This window comes from Pelobates fuscus, chromosome 1 (genome assembly GCF_036172605.1).
Source record: "Pelobates fuscus isolate aPelFus1 chromosome 1, aPelFus1.pri, whole genome shotgun sequence".
Taxonomy (NCBI): Eukaryota; Metazoa; Chordata; class Amphibia; order Anura; family Pelobatidae; genus Pelobates; species Pelobates fuscus.
The window spans coordinates 253093844-253114293 of record NC_086317.1 but is presented as its reverse complement, the minus strand read 5'-3'; the positions used below and the strand labels follow the sequence as shown (position 1 = coordinate 253114293).

Below are 20450 nucleotides of genomic sequence, written 5' to 3'. Positions count from 1 at the left end.
AGTCTCATTTGGAAAAGGACATACCAAAACCCTGTGTTTTGATTTGGTTCCCTCTTATTTGTCTCTTGTGATCATTGGTTTACCATGATTCTACCTCCATGACCCTGTTATCCAGTGGGGTCTGCTACTGTGTACACCTCATTTCACCATTGCTGGAGAAATAGTTTACAGAGGAGACTCCTTAATACAATTCCTGAAATCAATATGCAACACGATAAGGAGGTCCAAAAGTTTCTCAAACATTCAAAGATGTAAACCCTGCCTGACTCATCCTCCCATGGTTAACGCTTGCCTGCCTGATCTTGCCTGGATCTCTGGTTAAATGTCTGCTTGCCTGATTCTGTCCCCAATTGCCTGGTTAACCTTTGCCTACTAGATTAACCTGCTAAAGACTACCTGTGTTCTGGTCCTGCCTGGATTATCCTATTAAGACCTTTGTTTGTTTTCCTGGTCCTGGTCCTGGCCATGTCCCTAGACTTTCCAACTCTCAGTGACTGGTTTCTGAAAGATTTTATATTAAGTAGGTTTGCTTTGTCCTTTCTCTGCATACCGAGCTCATATACCCCAAATCACAACACCCTAGCCACATCTCCACTGCCTGTGACTAACACAGTTTATGTGAATTCTATTTTCATTTTTACTGCACAGTGTGTTTACTTCAGAAGTGCTTGTCTCCTGCTCTGTTAATCGAACTTTAATCACACACAGGAAGCTGCTGCGGGCTCTGGCACACAATTAGCAGTGTTGCAGATAAGAAATTATAAATTAAACACACTGTGCAATAATATAAACTAACAACATTGTAGTGCTTTTTCAGGAAGTGTTTAGGAAAGCTGTGCAAGTCTGGCCTGGGCTGGTGTGGCTAGGCTGCAAAAATAAAGTGATTTAACTCCCAAGTGGCAGAGACGTGAGTAGTTAGACTGCAGGAACATTATCTATGTACTAAAGCCACTTAATAATGTTAAAGTTGATTTGCGTGGCCCTTTAAGCAGTGTCAGGATTTTGTATTCTTACCCCCTGTCACCTTACTGCAGATATTGTTTTAATATTTATGCAGCTTTCAATTTCCTTCCCAGAATTTTCCATTATTCTAATTTTTATGGCATGCTGGCAAGTGGAAGCAATTTTATAATCAGGCTTCAATAAAACCTTTATTTAATACGACCCTGTATTTATTAATTAAAGGCTGCACTCCAGATAGTCACCATTAGTTCAAATGATTTGTAACATATTTTGAAAAACATCTTTATTTTTTATTTTTTTTTGCAGTCATAGTACCTTCATTAAATTGGTGCCACTTATTCAAAGAATACAATTGGCTCTGCATTTAACATGTTATGGCTTTTCTTTCATAATTGTATTTAAAATATTTCAAAAATATTATTTAATGCATTAATACATAAATTAAAATAGTCAACCTCTTAATTCCTTACAAATACAATGCATATTTAAAATAAGCAGAAATAGTGCAAAGCAAATATTTAATACATTTTTTTTTAAAATACAAGAATTTCTTTAGGCTGACTTCTAAACACAACACTGCAATATATTACATTGAGATTGTTGGTACCATACATTTATTAAGGCATGAACTTGATTTTATTTCAGTGAAGGTGAAGGAATATTATGATATATACAGTGTTTTGACAATCTAAAGTCTTGCCTATTAGTAATATTAAACATTAGAGGAATCAAAATTCTGCCTACAAGAAAACAAACTAATCTTTGAAGTTGTCAATTATGTATTAACGACTCCCGTTTCTGGGTCATGGGAACGTTAGTATCTTCAATATATAAATTTCCATTTTTTTAAATGCAAAAAGTCCTGAGAAATTTTAGCAAGTAAATTAATTAAATTAATTACAGTGGCTATGAGACAAGACCTAATTAATTTTGTTTGTAAATTTAAAAAAATCGGTATGATTTGAATAACAAGTGCAGAACAGTCTCCTAAAAAATCCAACAATATATTGGGGTCATGTTACAATTTTTGAATTTTCCTGGTCTTGGAAAGACTAGGTCTCCCAATTTTAGTAAAAATCCAAAAATCCTTTTAAAAGGCATAACTTTTATTCGTGCCCCATATGTGTCCATAATAAAAAAAAAATTGATTTTGAATTGTTAACACAAAAATGCAGTTGATTTTTTTTTTTAATATTTTAATATTTTTGTTTTCTCATAAATTATCTTTCTCATTAAATTATTTAGGAATTCTGAATTTCTATATTGGTGAAAAAAGACTGATTCAAGAATACACATCACACTGCAATATAGGGAATCTATTCATTAAAACCCAGTATATACATGCTCTTTTTTCAAAGAAACAAGATACCTATAATTAGGGACCCATGCTTTAGATTTTACAGGCTATTAATTCCATGGCTATGAGCGTATGTGAATGTCTATAGCAAGGTAGATGGATGCATTAATCATTATCAACCTTCCAGTAGGCATGGCATGAGATAACATGTTAGAAACATTAAGGAATACTCTGGCTTCATATATTAGGTATGTGACTAGAAAATACAGAGACAAGAATCAAGGCAATGCAGGTTGACAGTACGTGGCCAGACTCAGTACTTCTGGAAAAAATATGCATTGTCAACATGCTTGTATTCTATGATTATTCCCATTTTCATTACCAAAATAAAATACATACTGTATATCTAATTTTCCGCTCAGCGGGTGCAGGTAATTCCTTTCTCTTATATAACACATTTTATACATCTCTGGTTCAATGCTGTTGGCTCAAGTAGGGAAACGGGAGATCTGTGCCAGAATTTGTAGATATTTCTTCCTTGTTCCACTGCATGTCACTGCATTAGGAGTACTTAAAAGGAACGCTAAAGCGGTAGAAATACAAACCTGTATTCCTAATGCTTCAGTGTTCCTGTCCCTAGTTATATAGATCCTCCACCCCATGTGTTCCACAAAAAATAAATAAAGCTTTTTACTTAAATAAAATAATTAAATCAATGCTTTTCTGTAGGTGATGCAATGCCTTGTGATCGATTTTTACTAGCTAGTCTGCTAAATGGCAATGTTTTACCTTGAATGGCTAAATTGAGAGGACCACTGCACCCAGACCACTTACTAAGATGTCCTATGTCTGCAATATCACCACTAATAGACACAGCCACTAATTTGAGACTACACTAGCAGACTCGAGATCGACAAGAAAATAAGGGGTTATAGGGAATGCTGAGTCACATCTTGGAACTCAGGACAAAATCGTAACTTCTTAATTTGCCCCATCTGAACCCACGTTTACTGTAGGCATACCATTTTGTTATGTGAGAATTGGAGAATTATTAACTGAATATCTGTGTAGATGGACGGAACATAATTTTCCAAAACAACAAGGTTTTACCTTGCCAGATATGATGCATATAATCTATACAAAATGTGACCAATTACCCAAAACACAATGAGTGAATTTGCCATTGTCTATTGTTCTAAAATTAAAATTTTCATGATAGGGTTCTAAAAAAAATACTTGTATATACACAAAATGGAACTTGTTTGGAATTAGTGCAACAGAACAAATATCTGAACCTGCACACATTGTAGAGCATATGGAGCAAATGCTATAGACCTCATGGGCATAATTAGCTATATGACAAAGCTGGATCTGCTATAGTGACTGAGGGGTTTATTTATTAAGCAGGGGATTGCAGTGAACTGACAGGAGAGTTGTAAAACTTAGACCAAATTTAAAAAGTGGTTGATTTGTAGGATTTTCCAGCTTTGTAATGCTGTCCTAAATATTGTAATTCTTTCATTAGTTCGATCAATTCATCACAATTCCCTGTTCTTTGAAAAAAGTATGTTACATTTATTCTGCATATAATTATATTCTGAATGCTTGCAACTATTGAAGGGGTTAGGGGGTGGAGAAGGGGGTATAGCGTTCATTATCACCAGGAGTCTACACAGAAATATTAAAAAAATAAATATACAGACAAAATATATTCTTTACTCAGTCTGGGTAAAAAGTAACATAATTATAAATTAAATATTCAAATCACATGGGCTGCAGTTTAACACATGTAACAGTTATAGATTTCCTGCAGTTCCCTTGTACCTGTCGTTGCGTGCTCAACTTCATCAATAAAATCAAGATCTAATATTCCGATAATGCATTATGTAGCAAACCGCAAGGTTCAATCCAGCTAATATATACAGAGCTGCCATTGAGATATACTGTGCAATTTTAGGGCCCCTGGAAATAACAGTGTAATCCTACCTGTACTGGGGTCCACTAATACTGATAAATCATTTGGTTTCTGAGCGCATCTAGCTTACTGTTGCATACTATTTAGCTGTAAACAAAAGACTCATTAGCATATATACAAGAAATATACATGTGGTTACATTTTCTATTCAATCACATATTGTGAGTTATGCAACACTCGATTCTTACATTTCTGCCCTAATGTAATGCAATGTTCACAGTGAGATGGTAATGCATACATAGGAAAGAAATAATAGCATGGACTAACCATACTGAAGTAATGTTCTCAAACATTCATTAGAAGCACTGCTTTATTCAAGTCTTTGCTCAATAAACCATTCTCTGGTCAGTCCCTTATAATACATAAAATGTCCATTAGTAGAGACTCATCAGTGGAGAAGTCTGTTGCAGAATGACTATTTTTTGTAGCCTTAGAATGTTCACATAAATGTTTTAGTAAGGCCTCCAGACAGACTCATCCATTCTACCACTTGTGGTCATGGTTGTAGGGGAATTGCTATGGCTACCATCAGCATCAACTCCATCACTTTGGTTGGCCAAGTTGTGGTTCATTAAATTATTCCCAGCTGATATGCTGGTACAAGAGGAGAGTATTCTTGATGGAGAGCGCTCTCCTGCTACCATAGAGAATTGGTAAGAACCCGATGATGTGCCGTAGTATAAATGATACGGAGATGCGTTTGTCTGGAATGGTCCACTTTGGTTTTGAGAAGAGCCAGGGTAGGGGGGTGGAAGGTAGGTGTGATGGAATCGAGTAGCGGTTGGCATGCCAGTCATGCTAATGCCTCCAATTCCAGTTGTTGAAGGTGATGCTGTGTAGGAGAAGGCAGAGGACATAGCTCCTTGATAATGCATGCGAGCATCTTGAAATCTGGACTCTGTAAGCGATGGAAGAGTAGGAAATGAACGATCAAATTGTCTTGGATCAGAGAAAAGATCAGTTGCTGAAATTAAAAAGAGGAAGTTATTAATTAATTATCAACAGGTACATTTCCCTACAAATTAATATGTTCAATCTATATTTTAAATAAAAAATTAAAAAAAACTCACAAATATGCGTTAACATTCCAGTCATGCACATGTACCGCACTGTACCCCATAAGCTCCTTCATGCTAACAAGCAAATCACTTGTTATTGTAATAGCTTGATGATATTAATTAAGTTGACATCAAAGACCTCAGGCTGAGACAAATGGGGGAACTTGATCCCTTGGTGTTTTACCCAGTACAATTCAGATAATCTGTCTAATTAATGTTGCCACACTGCAATAAATGTTTACCGCGGTCATCCTGCATAGTGCCTTCACTTGCATGCACAGCTAGACTGGACACCGAGACACGGGCGGAGAACACCCTCACGGCTCATTGGAGACGGGTCTCTGCTGAGAAGTTCTCCCTGCCCTTACTACCAGCGCACCTGTGAAGCCTCCAGAGCTGGCATCGGCTGAGTAATGAGGACTGTGTAGGGGACAAGTTTTGACACTGAACACCTGAAGGCAGATAGCCTAATCATACAGCCGGTAGTCAGACGCATTATTAAGTACTCATGACTCTCTTGCTTTAATGCTAGATAATACAAGTAATTGCTCAGTAAATGCTCAGATTACATGTGACTTACCACAGATTAAAATCTTAAAGGTATAGCCTGACCGCTAGCCTGAATCATGCAGGATTAACACATCATCTGTAATGCCTTATAGATAGGTCTCCTAACCACCCAACTCACTTACATATATTAACAAATATCCACAGTATGTTACTCTACTTTTAACTCACACCTCAGTTCCTAACTTATCCTACTTGTTATATGCCTGGGTGGTGCACTCTTGTTTAGCAACCGATATGACTACTACTATTCTTGTGAGTATAACCTGTTTATAACTAACACAGCGTAGTATTATGTATTAAGTATTATGTTATGCTCCTTGTGTATATTACCTAACCTAGCATGTCTCCTTTTATAAACCTGTTATTATACCGTCTTAAAAAATCTAGTGCATGTTAAACTCACTGCCTTATAACATGTAAGCTATGTACCCTGACTCTCTTGTTTAATGCTATTGGGGCATTACAAGCTGTATGTTCTCATCTGCACTACAAAAATAAAGAATTGAAAAAAATGTTTTACAAAAATAATACAAAATTTTAAATATTGTTGTAAGATGAAATTATTTAAAAAGTTTATCCAAAAATATTAAATTAGTTAAAAAGCTTATCCAACTCTGGCCTCGATTTAATAAGCTTTCCGGGTGATTCAATACATTTAGAAAAACTTCCAAATGATTCATCTACAAAAATTTCCACAGGTTTTAAAGGTGACTTCTGTAGATAAATACGTTTTTCTAACAGTATTGAATCATTTGGAAAGTTTAATAAATTGAGACCAATAGGGGCGGGGGCGGGCCGCCATGCTGGTTGGTAACATGTAAGACCAGCTCCTTCAATCTATCAGCCTTTTGACCCATTTAAACGGTCCAGTCCGGCATCAGGGGCTGAGGAGTGATGGCACACATCAGTGGGAGGTGCTGGTCCTGACTCTGAGCCCGAAACCTGCGCTTTGTCCCCTTGGGGCAAAGGTTCCAGTGACCAAGGCCTGCTCAGGCAGTGAGTATGGTGGACGGCTGCCCTGCTATCCTGCCTGTCAGCCATGGGCCATACCCCTTTATTTACTAAGTGCCGGCCCTGCTTCCCCACGTCTGGGCCGGGTCCACCCTGTGGCCCCCCTATCAGGTTCTGACATCATTGGAGGACTCCTTTACCTACTAAGATGGTGGCAAAGTCTGCTCTGCAATCCAGGCACTCCATGGAGAGAGCGGCCTCACTCAGGGCTCTTGCGCCCTCTGCAGGCAAAGCTGGAAACCGTTACTTGTACACTAACAATTGACACCGAGGTCCCACGACAGGGAGCATCTGAGACCATAAGGCTGCACAACCCCCAAAGCTGTGTTGTTTTCCCTCATCGCCCCACCCTGCGGTACTGAATTGAGTTATGGCTGTCTGACATGGCCTGGCTGGCAGTCTGGCTGTGTACCAGCAGACCTACAGCTGAGTATTAGGACTACATCCTGCAGCCGGTGGGGATTCGGTTGTTTTTGTGTGGGAACTGGGGTTGCCTCCCAATGGGCTAACTCGTAATCATTCTTGTGACTTCTTACACTTTGACTGACTTAGGGTTTTACAGGGCCCGGGGATTTATACTAGTCATGCATGTATCCCTCTCTTTTATGTCAATTATCTAAATATCTTTCTCATGCCACACTGTCTAACTTTTTTCCTATTCCTTATTCTTAACCAAAAGTGCACTACTCATGTAATAAGCAACTCGTTTTTTCTTTTTTTTCTTCACCTCACAACATGTGCGGAGATATCAAATGCCATATACTTGGTAATCTATGCTGATTGAATAGCTTGCACTAGCTATTGTGGCATTGCAAGCCTGTCTGTGCCATCTATGCACAATCAAAATAAAGAACACATTTTTATTTTTTTTAAATGAGACCAATAATATTAGATCAAGGCTTCTATTTGCTATATATATATATTGATACTTTTTTTAATTCAGCTGCTGTGGCATAAAATGTGTGTTCCATTGGGATTACTGTGCCTTTCTCAGTTTACTAAATAAGCCCCATCACTGTTTAGTGAACAATGTCTTAATCCAGCTGTCAAACTAATCACAGGCTAGATGAAAAATAAATCCAATTCCTTCTATTTATACATAGACAGATACATATACATCCCCTACACATATACTGCACACCGTCTATTAATATAACATACATACAATATGCAGCAAGGTACCTCAGCCAGTCTTGCATTCCCCTGCACAGTATAGCCTGCTGGAAGGAGTGCTGTATTGCACCGCCTCAACTTTGCCAATCAAAATATTTCAAGGAAATGTTTATTTTCTTCTCAAAATCACACCAGCTGCTGCATCAAGTGAATGAGCCCATTTAGCCATAAGAATTTAGCCATTGTGAGCCCCAGCACAGGGACCACGGGCTTCCAAATCTGACCTGATCTATCTACGGAAATATCAATGTTTGGGGTTGGGAACGAGGTAAATCGCAATGTGTATATAAATTAAGAGCCATGTAGAGGTCAATGCTGCTGTCCATGTACCTGGCTTACATTTGTTAATGCTCACTACCTTGATCTATTATTTTAGGTGTATACTTATAAAGGCTTAAGTTAGTTAACCCTCTGTTTAAGTTAGGTTCACATAGAATGATCATGATGCAAGGATGAGATGATATAATGATAGAACAGTTTTCATTAATTGGGAATTCAACTACAATTAGAAGAAAGGAGCTGGGGAAGACTGAACTACAAACAACATGTAGAAGAGGGAGAAAAGGGGAAATATTGTATGTGTGGGGAATCTGTATTTTTAGTGTAGATGTGGTGGATTCATTTCACTGCCTCCCAGCAGAAGTGAGAAGATAAAAAAAAAAAGATTGTCAGGTCAAGCGGAAAGGTAGCCATATCACGTACAACTAAAAAAGAGCAGCATAATTCCAATGTATCAGCTGGTTATGACATATTAAAGGTAAAATGGGCAGTCATACCTATTACTGTGACAACTAATAAGAGGTAATTGTTTTGACACCGAAAAAATAAAAAAAATCTTTAATAATTATTCTGCTTATTTGCATGTTTTATTTATATGCTACCAATCTTAATATCTAATGCAGAGGAGCCCAAAATGTAAAACTAGAGCTTCCATGATGCTTTGTTATTCTAAGGGTATGCAAAGCATCATGGGAGTTGCAGTTCTATTACATCAGGAGATCTCCATTTTGGGCACCCTTGATCTAAGGTAATAAGGGAGTAGTTTACACATACACACACACAGCATGCATACATTGTCCACTATAGCCTATATTTAATAAGGTTTCCAGATGATTGAAAACTGTTAGAAAACCCTTACAAATGATTTATCTACAGAAGTCAACATTAAAGACTATTGGAATTTTTATAGATAAATCATTTGGAAAGGTTTTCTAATGGTATTGAATCATTTGAAAATAATATATAATAATCAATAATAATAAAAAAAAAAACATTATAATTTGGAAAGCTCATTAAATCTAGGCCCATGGGATGATTTAGAGAATTTAGCAATTTGTGGAAACATACAGTTGTATATTAGGTACAGCAGAGCAACAGAGATATGATTATAGAAAACTGCCACAAACCAAATATAATATTTATGTTAAAATATAATCTTACTAGGCAATAATAAAACATGAACATTTGACTTTATTGAAAGGTTCAGGTTTTATATAGTTGCTGAATTGATTGGAAGTTTTTTTATCAAAATAATCTCTCATCAAGGACTATTTCATTCTGCTCACGATAGATACAACTAATACATAAACATAATTTTATCTGGAGCATATTAATCTGCTTGGTTGCTGTTTTTTAGATGACAGAAACATGTACTTTATTCCATATCTAACATGATATGTGAACATTTATTTCCATTATTCTTTGTTTTGTTTTATATTTTAATTTTTATCAAGTTCTTCTTCCAAAAGCAACACAAATATATCAAGAATTGTTTTATTCTAGTAAGTAGAAGATCATTTTTCAATAGTACAGCTGTAAGAAAACTTTGCAGCTGAAACATGGAAGAAAACAAGAATACGAGAGGCATGCTCCTTACAAACAGAAAGTGTTGTGAGCAAACTTTAGAGCAAAAAAAGAGAAAGCATTTGAAGAGTAAGGAGAGCACGTTGGGGATGTGAATTACTGTGTTACATCTGTCGTGTTTAAAAACATGTACCACAATCTTACACAAATACATTGATTTATAAATATCTTCATAAAGAACATAGCATATATAAGGATATGTTACGATAGGGTTATATCATTGTTTAAAAGTTCCTTATTCGGTGTAATACAATTTTCAGGGGCAGATTAACATTCCATCATCTCTGGACACCAAAAAGTAGTCACATTAATTCTCTTAACCACTAAAAGCTTTGAAAAAAAAGCATGCATGACATGGGTTATGGAATGGTTTAGGTAGCACACTGAAAGATTGTCTTGGGATACATATTTAATGCTTCTTTTCTCTCTCAAAAACCCTAAAAAGTTTGTTTGAATAATTCTATACTTGCCTCTCTCTTTACGAAAATAGATTAATGCAGTATTTAAAATATTCCAACATAAAGATTTATGTCTTCTCATTCCTAAACACAATTACTTGAATATATTAATTAATATTATAGAGTGTGATTTCGAGATGAACAGTTTTCCTGTCAGTTTATGTAAATTTATAAATTGATAGCGCTTAATCATATAAATTCTATTTATATAAAATAAAAATTCTATTATATCTACTATAGCACTATTATTATACATGTATTATTGTGAAATAAATATTTGCCAGTGGGTTGCTTTCTCTACAATTCAATAAAACACATTTACTAGCTAATAGCTTAATTTTTAAAATACATTAAGAGATTAAGCATAGCACAGGTGGCCAGAGTATGAGGGGTTAAATATCGTAATAATGTGAAATGCCAGCAGACTGTTGTTGTAACACTATGTTTATTTTCTGTACCCTTCCAAACCTCCAGAGGAAAAGAAATATTACAGAATTTCTGTTCCTCTATTCAGCTGGATTCTAACCAAAGGCTGGTCTGGCCCTGTTGTGGTCCCAGAATGCTTTGCTGAATGGCAAAATGAGTTGAATTGATTAACATGTTCACTGCTCTAAGCGAGTGATGACCCACAATAAACCACAAGGCTGCATTGACACTTAAAGGAGCACAAGTAAAACCACAGTAGTTGCAACTCACCATGATTTGGATATTTTCTATATTTTAACTTGACATGTGTTTATTGAGTAAACACTCGGTAATGTCTATCCTGTTAAAAAAACAGTTAAGGCGGAGCCTAGCAGCCAAGCAGCACAGACGTGTTTGACACAAGCTCCCACGTCTGGTGACCAAAACCGGGGGCCCTAGCTACCAAATTATGCACACAGACCGGTAACCCCACAACAAACAACGAGGAAAGGAAGCTGCACCAGATGGTGCCTTTCTCGAAAGCACACGATGCAGGATTACCCCACTGGAGGCTCGAGGCCTACACGTGGCTGAGCCACGAGGAAATAGCCAATCCTTGGGCTGACGAGCTGGCGCTGAGGCCAACGCAAATCACCCTCCCCCCCCCCCGACCAGCGGGGGTTATCCCGGTCCACACAGGACTAATCCAATCGATTGCCAGAGCACAAAGCAACTAAGCAAAACCGGGACCCGGTCGCCCTCAACAAAATGGCGACGGCGCCCTGGCACAATGAGACTGCCACCGAGCAATCGGCACTGATCTCTAACGCAGCAGACCACCTCATGCAGAGAATAGACATGCACTTCCAGCAATTCTGGGAAGCTCTGCTGAACCCCCGCATAATCTTACTAGCACGACCGGGGGTGGAGGATTGGAGGGGAGAGAGCCGGAAGGAGCGGGAGACCGCCTCGGGCCAAGCAGCACCGCACACGCCCGTCTCTCCTACTACAGGCCTACCCAGGCCGAAGGCCACTATGGGGGCGACCCTGGGACATCGCCCACGCGGACGGAGGGCCCACCGCCGCAGCCAGCGGCTGACTGCCGCGACCCCACGCCACTCCTATTGGGGGAGGGACCCGGCCCCACGTGAACACCGGGTCCGTGGACAGAAGATGTCGGCCTTCTTACCGGCCTGGGGCTGGAGGGAGGACTCACCACGCTCCCGCCAAGCCGCCACTGCTGGTCCAAGCCCTACACCATACAGCACCAGCTGCGAGCAGCAGAACAACGCACAAAGAATTCGCAACCAGACAACACCCAGGGACCACCCGGCAACCACCGTGAACTTCCCACACGTGGGCATTGGCTAAATGTGGACAAATATCGGGCACAATCTACCATGGTACCGAACCCAGGCCAATCTTAGTGGACTGCCTCATATACTCTCTGGGTAAACTGCCCCCAGTATAAAATTGCCTCAATTAGTTAAACCCTTAAGCATACTAGATTAGGGGCGAGCTAAATGCCACAAATGTGTTCAGGGATACAGATAGCTTTCTCTTTGTGACACTCCACCAACAGGAGTAATCATTACCTTACAATCCTGATTCTCTGTAGCGAGTATACATAGCCATTGCTGATCACTCATCTACTGTTATACACATGTTTAACAATAGTCCTGTGTCATAGCATGCAAAGAGCAGAATATGAAGCCTAAACATACCTGCACGATAACTGCGAGCAAATTAGATATCCTGTTCATTATTATAGTCCTAACCTACAGTTATATCTACAAAAATGTGCATAGCTTGTATGTCATTTTACGTTATAATAACACTAGCCTGCCTATGTAATTAGCATTGCAAACCAGCATTACCTGAATCAAATATAGACTAGCACTGTACTGCTTAAGCCTGTTTACTACAAACATTTATTCTATACTATAAAAACTGTGCATGATAACTTTATGTCCCGCATGTTAAGCGAGGAAATGTCTGGGGTCTGCTTTTAACCCCTTAAGGACCAAACTTCTGGAATAAAAGGGAATCATGACATGTCAGACATGTCATGTGTCCTTAAGGGGTTAAGGCACCTCAGGCCTGTTTGTACCGTCTATATGCACTGCAAAAAAAAATATATAAATAAATAAAAAAAAACAGTTAAATCAGATATATAATTTTTTTGCTACAAACTTATATTTAGGACACTGGAAACTTCCAGTTTTGGCTGACACCAGATATCAGTGCTAAAATAACGGCATGCATTGTATCTCTTCTGGTTAGATTCTTGTGGGGAACTGGAAACTCTTAGTTTGCTACTAGATGTCAGACACAATTACTGTACAGAGACTGTATATTGTTCAGCCGTCCTTTTTACTTATAGCATAGGGCTTTCATTTCGCCACAAGAAGCCCTACTTATGTAAATACATCTGAAACATTTGGGGGCCAAAAGATCATGATCACATAGCTGCCAATGAAACACACTTAAGTATTTAAGTATTTTTTCAGAAGGATTGGTTTATTCCATGATAATCTTAGTTCCAGGGACTTTTTGGTAATGTAGACATTTATGTGTCACAATATGCCAATCAGTAGAAACAAAATGCTAAACTGTACCAAACTGAAAAATGCTTACATCTCCCAGTATTGCGGTCATATAGATCAACATATTCACTACCCACAAGAAATGTTACAGGGTTTAATGCAAAAATGTAAATAATAATAATAACTGGAGTTCCTTGGACACCCTATAAATATGGGTACTCGTCTCCCCTACAATTATTGTGTTATCAGTGCAACGATCAATCTCTTCCTCACCCAGTCTGCCCTAACTCATTTTCACCTTTTAAGGGCCCCCCTGCTTTTGTTATAATAACCCATACACATAAAGTAAGGCAAGAGACAGTAACAAAATTCTGCCAATCCTTATAGATATATATATACATAAATGTAATAATGTTATATGTATATATGTAAATTAGATTAGAATATTTATATAAACTAACATGCAGGCAGAAAGTTGTAGAAAACCTCTCTTCCTGAGCTTTATGGTAATATATTTGTGATTCCCAATTAGATTCCTCTGGATGGTTCCTAAATGCTATACTGTTGGTGGTCTTTGAGTAGTGGTAAGAGAACATAGAACAGCATATAAACTGAAGATGCTTATCTCATGTCTTTCTTGCAGTTTATCTGCTACCTGTTCATAGGATTTATTTTCTGCATCATAAATTTCACTATTTGTAGTTGAATTGACAACCAAACAGTAAAATATAGACCAAAATTCTTAAGGATTCAGACTCTGATATTTTGGCCTACAAGGACATCCCAATCTGCAAATGGCCGTCTCATTTGTTAATAGACTAAAATACACATACTCATATAAATAAAGTGCATGTGTTTGTAAATGTGGGAATCTTGACCAACACCCACTGTTTTTTGCACCTCTCTTTGTCACAGATGCTTCATTACAACGCCCTATTAAAAAAGTAACTATATCCAAAAAACATATTCTATGTTATATAATTATAATTATTAATTGCAAAAAAGAATACAAATTTTTGGAAGCCTTTTTATGTACTGTTTTATTTTTATTTTTTAGAAACTGGCCTCTGTAGCTAATGGAGATCCACCATATTTTAGCCTGGCACTTATTTCGTTGTTAGAGACTGGTGTTTTTTAATTTTTTTATTTATGGATTTATATAAAAGAATACATAGTTTTGGGTGTATTTTAGTTCAGGGGCTGTTTAAGTATTAATTAAAATGATGATTTACTATAAGACTATTGTCGACTAAAACTCTAATAAGGCCCAGCCTATCAATGAATGAGGTTGATTGCAGTTATATTTTGTATAAGCTATATATAAGCGTTTGCCTCTCTATCCTATTACATTAGTTAATTAATGTTCTAGCACCCACCATCCTAAGCCAGAATCTCAATGAGGAGGATAGCAGTTGAAGTCCAAAAGGGGCAGACAAATTACACAATAGGACAAAAATTCCCAACAGAGTGAGGAAAGGCAGAGGACAAAATCAAACAGCATTTCATGTTGTTACTTGTTCAAGGGTTAGTATGCAGTATGTGTTGTCATCAGACACAAATGTTGCACAATAAAATACTACTTTGACATGACAACCACCATGTTGTTTCATCACTTTCCTCATTAAGGCATTGTCTTGCTCATTCCAATAGAATATCTGTGGAGGCTCCTGTGGTCTTGCAGGATCCTCCATAGACATCAGTATTATACATGTGCTAGAGTACAGGACTGAAATGGTCTCCAGGTTGATGAAGCACCAGGAGCTGAAAATCCAAGTCTGGGGCTGGGGATAGCATCAGGTAAGCATAACTCACCTCCATTGCACCCCCAAGCCACCACAACCAATCCAAAATATGCAAATACCTCAGAAGGTGGCAGAGTCATTTTATATAAAAGTCTATGAAGCATTATTGTGCATAGAGTGAATTTTCATGATGTAATGATAGCGTTTGGTTCAGTAAAAAAAAAAAAAACACTGACCTTATAAATTATAGGGTTTTTTCAAAATAGTTTTTTTTCTGGGTTTATCATTAAGCACAAAATGTTAGCAAATTTGTGACTACAGCTGAGTTGATAATTTCTCCAAATCAGCTACATTAGCCTCCATTTTGCCATTCAGATTTAATTTGATAACGTTTGGTGATAATGAATAAATTTGTATTTAACAATAAGTGTTGCAAAGGATTTTATAAACAAATTTAATGTACTATATACCGGTGCCAGTTATTATCAGCGCTTACATCTCTTTGTTTTGTTGTGAGTTGTGGTGGCTTTTTGCTGTGACACTTTGTTCTGGGTTTGCACTGTGACACAGACACTCCTCTTATCCCTGTGGCTTGCGCATACGTTTTGGGTCCCATGCTGTCTTCTGTCAGTAATATATGAAGCCTAGCCTATGTTTGGTGAATCGTTCTGCCAATAATACTTTAGCCAACATGGGATTAATATTTTGTGCAACCTGCCCACCGTAGGCTCAGTAATTAACTCCACCCAAGATTGGCAGCTTGGATGTTTCCCCAGTAGTTGGCAATCAGACTTTAGTCTCTCTTTTCCTTTTATGGATGTTCTGGATCCAAACGTCTAATTGCTGATCTCAACTTTATACAGATGTGAGAAGGTACGCTGTTTTCTTTTTTCTTTATTATCATTTTCCTGTTTTATTTTATTTGAGTATGATGGATGGATTTGAAATATGTAAGTGATATTCTTTTGTAATATGTAAATGCAATATAACTGTTTGCTAATTTGTTTTTTTTTAACACGTAATTTGTTAATTGATTGTTAATGTGTTTAAATCCTATAAATAGGGTTGGCTGCACAAGGGTGATAGCTTGACAAAGGCCTCTGCGTAGGACGAAACGTTGCCGCTTTTCTTGTTCTAATAAAGCTACTGTTTGAGAGATCCAGAGTTCCTGGACCTGATTTATTTTTATTTACAAACTTAATGTAATGGCAGGCAGCATCTACTTCCCTTTTAACATCCACTGACAGATTGTCTGCAGGTATACCTATTGCTTAAATCCAATTCATAAACACACATATATGCTACATACCCTGAGCACACTGGTGTACATAAACACTTGTGAACACTCAAATACATAATTCCCTTCGGGTGTCTATCCTGCTTACTCACGATTTAAGGGAACATTATGATCTTAATGGATTGGTCCTCAGAGATCCATTGTAACAATATGATAACTAGATATTGCCATTTTTTTAAGTGCTTTACTCCCACCGTGGGGCTCAAGTACATTATGGAAGAATTTAATAAAACATTTTTGTTTGCTGCTGCTGCAGTAGCAATGGGCACATTTTTCAAAGTATACACACACAATCACACTCATTCACGTGCTTGGCTCTTCACAATGTTGGCTTTGCAATAAAAACCGCAATACTGTTCTATTTAATTACATGCCAAAAACCTATGGCTTAGGGGCATTTCCCATGAAATAGGAAAAAAAAACCTTGTTTGAAATCTTAAACCACTGTTTAACACTTCAGCTGCCATAGAAAATAAAAATAAACAATGTTTAGCCAAGGTGGCTTAGCGTTCTTGAAATGTCCCTGCATGAAGATATTCATTTCTGTGTGTTTCTGGTTGGTTGATTTTTGTGGGTTCCACTGAGCACTCTATAGACTGTACTGAAAACAACTGTAGTCTGATTCATCAGTTTGTGAGGTCTCAGATTTTTACACAAATATGGTTAGTACATTTTTTGAATGGTGTTTTGGAATGTTTAAACATTACATTATTTCTATTCTGAATGTCATTCATTTATTAAATTCCACTCGGAATGGACTGATGGTTCTCTGATCTTTCAGAAAACTAACCTGTGATCTTAAGAATTGGTGCACTGACCAATTTTGTATAATAATACGTATGAGAAGCTCGGGTATTGGCAGGTAATAAACTAAAACATCAATGTGATAAAAAAAACATGCTAACAAAAAAAGGTTTGCCTTTAAAAAAACAAACCCCTTATTAACCATACACAATTAATGGGACGCTCAGCTACCCAAATACAAAATAAATAAAAATCACTGTTTAATACATAACCCCAATTGGAAAATTGCATGCATTTAATTATGCATTTTTCATTGGTTATATCTAAAAACCTCTTGCAAAACCTACAGTTCTCATGTCTGCTGCTTTTGCAATCCCTCCTCTTCTAACCCCGCCCAGACTTTCTGTGACTGTCCAATCACAGACTTCACAATACAGCTCAATGAGAAATATTTGCAAGGAAGGTGGTCTTGGCAGTTGCTGCCTCTTGAATTTAACTCCACTTTAGCTCCACTTAGCCAAACAGGATAAGTCGAAAGTTTGAAGGCAGGTTATCTAAAAGTGTAAATTGCTATTAAAAAAATCTGCACTGTTTTTGCAAAATTTTAAAATAGGACACCATCTTCACACATAATGCTTTTCACAAAGATAGAGGGCTTTAGGTGTCTAGAGCGCCCGTGTAACCTACTGTCCAGCCTCAATCACCCCTTCATAACCCATTCCTCACCTTGTCAAATCTTACCTTGTATTTGAGACTGAGCTTGGTTGCTGAAGTGGTTTGGGTTTGTCAGAGTTGGACGTGGATTTGGGTTTGATTGAGCTCTGAGAGTTTGCCGGCGCATGAGTTCCAATTCGCTGAAACGTTCGGAGAAGACCTTGCCTTGCTCTTCAAGCTTCTGGCGGTGCCCTAGAAACCCCAAAAGGCCCAAAGATTAATTTAGATGTACACCTGGACTGACAGTAGCAGTGTATACTTTCTAGACAAACAGTCTTATCACTGGCCCAGCATCTCCAAAGAAAAATTTGCCTAAATAGGCCTGAAAAGGGGAAGTTTTTTTAAAAACTGCAATTCATTGATACATTGATGCAGTGTCTATGACCAAGTCTTATTTCTTCTGGATATATCAGAAACAGAAAATGATTTTACAATCCCAGGCATGTTCACCTAGTTAGTAAGTGTCCTTGGCCAATACAACTGATGATTTATACCTCAAATCCTCATAGGTTTTAAGCTCCTTTGAGAAGAGCCTTCTTTACCTTTAGATATCCTCTTTCTATAATTGGTGCTATATCTAATACACGATGTGTAAACAAAGCAATGTACAAATATATGGATGGCATCATAATAATACATTTCCTTTTCCTCATTTCCTCTTTGCCTTAAACACGAAGAGGGACAAACTGTATATACGACTGTTTCATTAGATATCAAACACACCTCTAAATTTGGGCCTATCATAAACCTTATTTGAGGACCAATAAAGCTCTTAATTCACTATTGCAGGAAATATAAACCACTCATTTAAAATGATCTGATTTTCGGTATCTACTCCATTGTCTGTAAATTGCTTAGAATCATCATAGCCTTGTAAATCTTTGCACACATTAGTTGGCCCTACATAAATAAAGTTATATATACACTGAAAGCTCATTTAGAAAGATCTGTCCAACTTTGTAACTTCTGAGCAAGAATTACAAAAAAAATAATAATGAAAAAAAGAATGTGATTTTCCCCCCCCCCATTGTCTCTCTCATGGTTTCCTTGTTTTCCTTAATTGAAACCATTTTTATATCTAAAATTAGAACCGTTACATAACAGGATTATCAAGTGAAATGCAGTCACGGCGCATCTGGCCTGCACATGAGAATAAATGCTAATGTTGAAGTTTATACTTTTATGCATAAAAATGAGCATGTGAGAATCTATATTACACATTTTGGCTATCTCTTGATATTTAAAGGGACAGGTAGATAGTGTGTTTCTATAGAATAGCGATCACTTCACAGATAGCAGCTTTTAACATTTACTTTTTTGTTTCTATCTTTGGAGCTACTTCAACTACCATTGAGTGTTTAAATAAGCATTCACTCCTTCCAGAGTCCTAACTTCAAGATAAAATGTTTGTGTTTAATGATATGAAAGGACACCTCTGCAATATGTTTCCTACTCAGGGTTGTCCTAATCTCTCTTGAGCTTTGGTCTGAATCAAAGCCATTTATATAACTATTAAAGGTCAAAGAAGGTAGAGCGCAGTCCATGTTCCCATATTCCTCTGTCCATCTGTCCAAAATGATCTTTATAGGCCATGGGTGCCTAAAAGTTAGAACCCCGTATGTTTTAAAACTATAGCTTTCATGATGCTGTGTCATTCTAAAGGCATTCCAAAGGCATGCAAAGCATCATGGGGGTTTTAGTTTTAAAACATCTGGGGATCTATCTTTTGGGCACCCCTGAAATATACTGAAGTCATTGAAAGTTCATTTTAGTTCAGGGCTCTCTTAACCTACTGTTCCAGTATGCCAATCATGTTTTGTTCGAATTAAGTGTTTATCTTGTTTACCTATTGTACAGCTCCAACTCAGACGCCAACTAGGGGTGCTTTCTGGTTCATGAGAAGCACTGATGTTCAGCGTCTCCACACTCTGCATGGAGACACTGAACATTCCCCAAAGAATGTTCCCTATCCCCCATTGATTCAATGCATCTCTATGAGGTGATGATTGGCGTAGAGCTGTGTTTTGCTGTGCATTAACCTCCCAATGATTTCCTATGGGAAAGCATTGGATTGACTGAGATCATTAAAATTGATGATCTCAGCAAAGGGGGCGGGAGATGGGTGGGGCCAGCCACGAGGAGACTCGCGCAGTGCTGGAAAAAGGTGAGGAGCAAGGGGAGCTGGATACCTTAATGGTGTTTCAACTCGATAGTGTCAGGAATACACGTTTGTATTCCTGACACTATAGTGTTACTTTAAGGTATAGTGATACTTGTGGTTATACAGGTACATAATGCTCCATTTAAATCCTTTGTGTTGTGCAAAAGTGAATTGGAGTAAAAGTAAATAACATCACATGCAATCATCCACAAACAGACAGTAGGGGCAAAAATTCTCAATGTCAGAGACTGTCAGTCAATTGCTGGTCAGCTGGTCAGATCAGTACAAATCAGTACAATAGCAGTATAGAGAGAGTTGAGCATCTACTTTCTTTGAATGTATTGAGGAGTTTAAAATGCAGTAACATATAGTGATATACATGTAGTGGTAATATATCAGACATATTGATAGAGTCCTGCTCTGGCCTTTATAAAGTCTCTAGTCTGAGTGAGGCTAGATTTTGAACTGTTACC

The 20450-nt window shown here is 37.6% G+C and overlaps 1 protein-coding gene across 2 annotated transcripts in view; it reads right to left on the bottom strand.

Moving 5' to 3' along the window:
- Positions 1 to 3996: 3996 nt before the first annotated feature.
- The window catches only part of RUNX3 (RUNX family transcription factor 3), a 33367-nt gene continuing 16913 nt past the window's right edge, over positions 3997 to 20450 (bottom strand). For both annotated transcript variants that reach the window (XM_063444560.1, XM_063444561.1), the window contains 2 exons: positions 17844 to 18008; positions 3997 to 5199 (listed from right to left, as the gene is read on the bottom strand). In XM_063444560.1, coding sequence (XP_063300630.1) covers positions 4688 to 5199; positions 17844 to 18008 — 677 coding nt within the window. In that variant the 3' untranslated portion in view covers positions 3997 to 4687. The remainder of the gene's footprint in view (positions 5200 to 17843; positions 18009 to 20450) is intronic.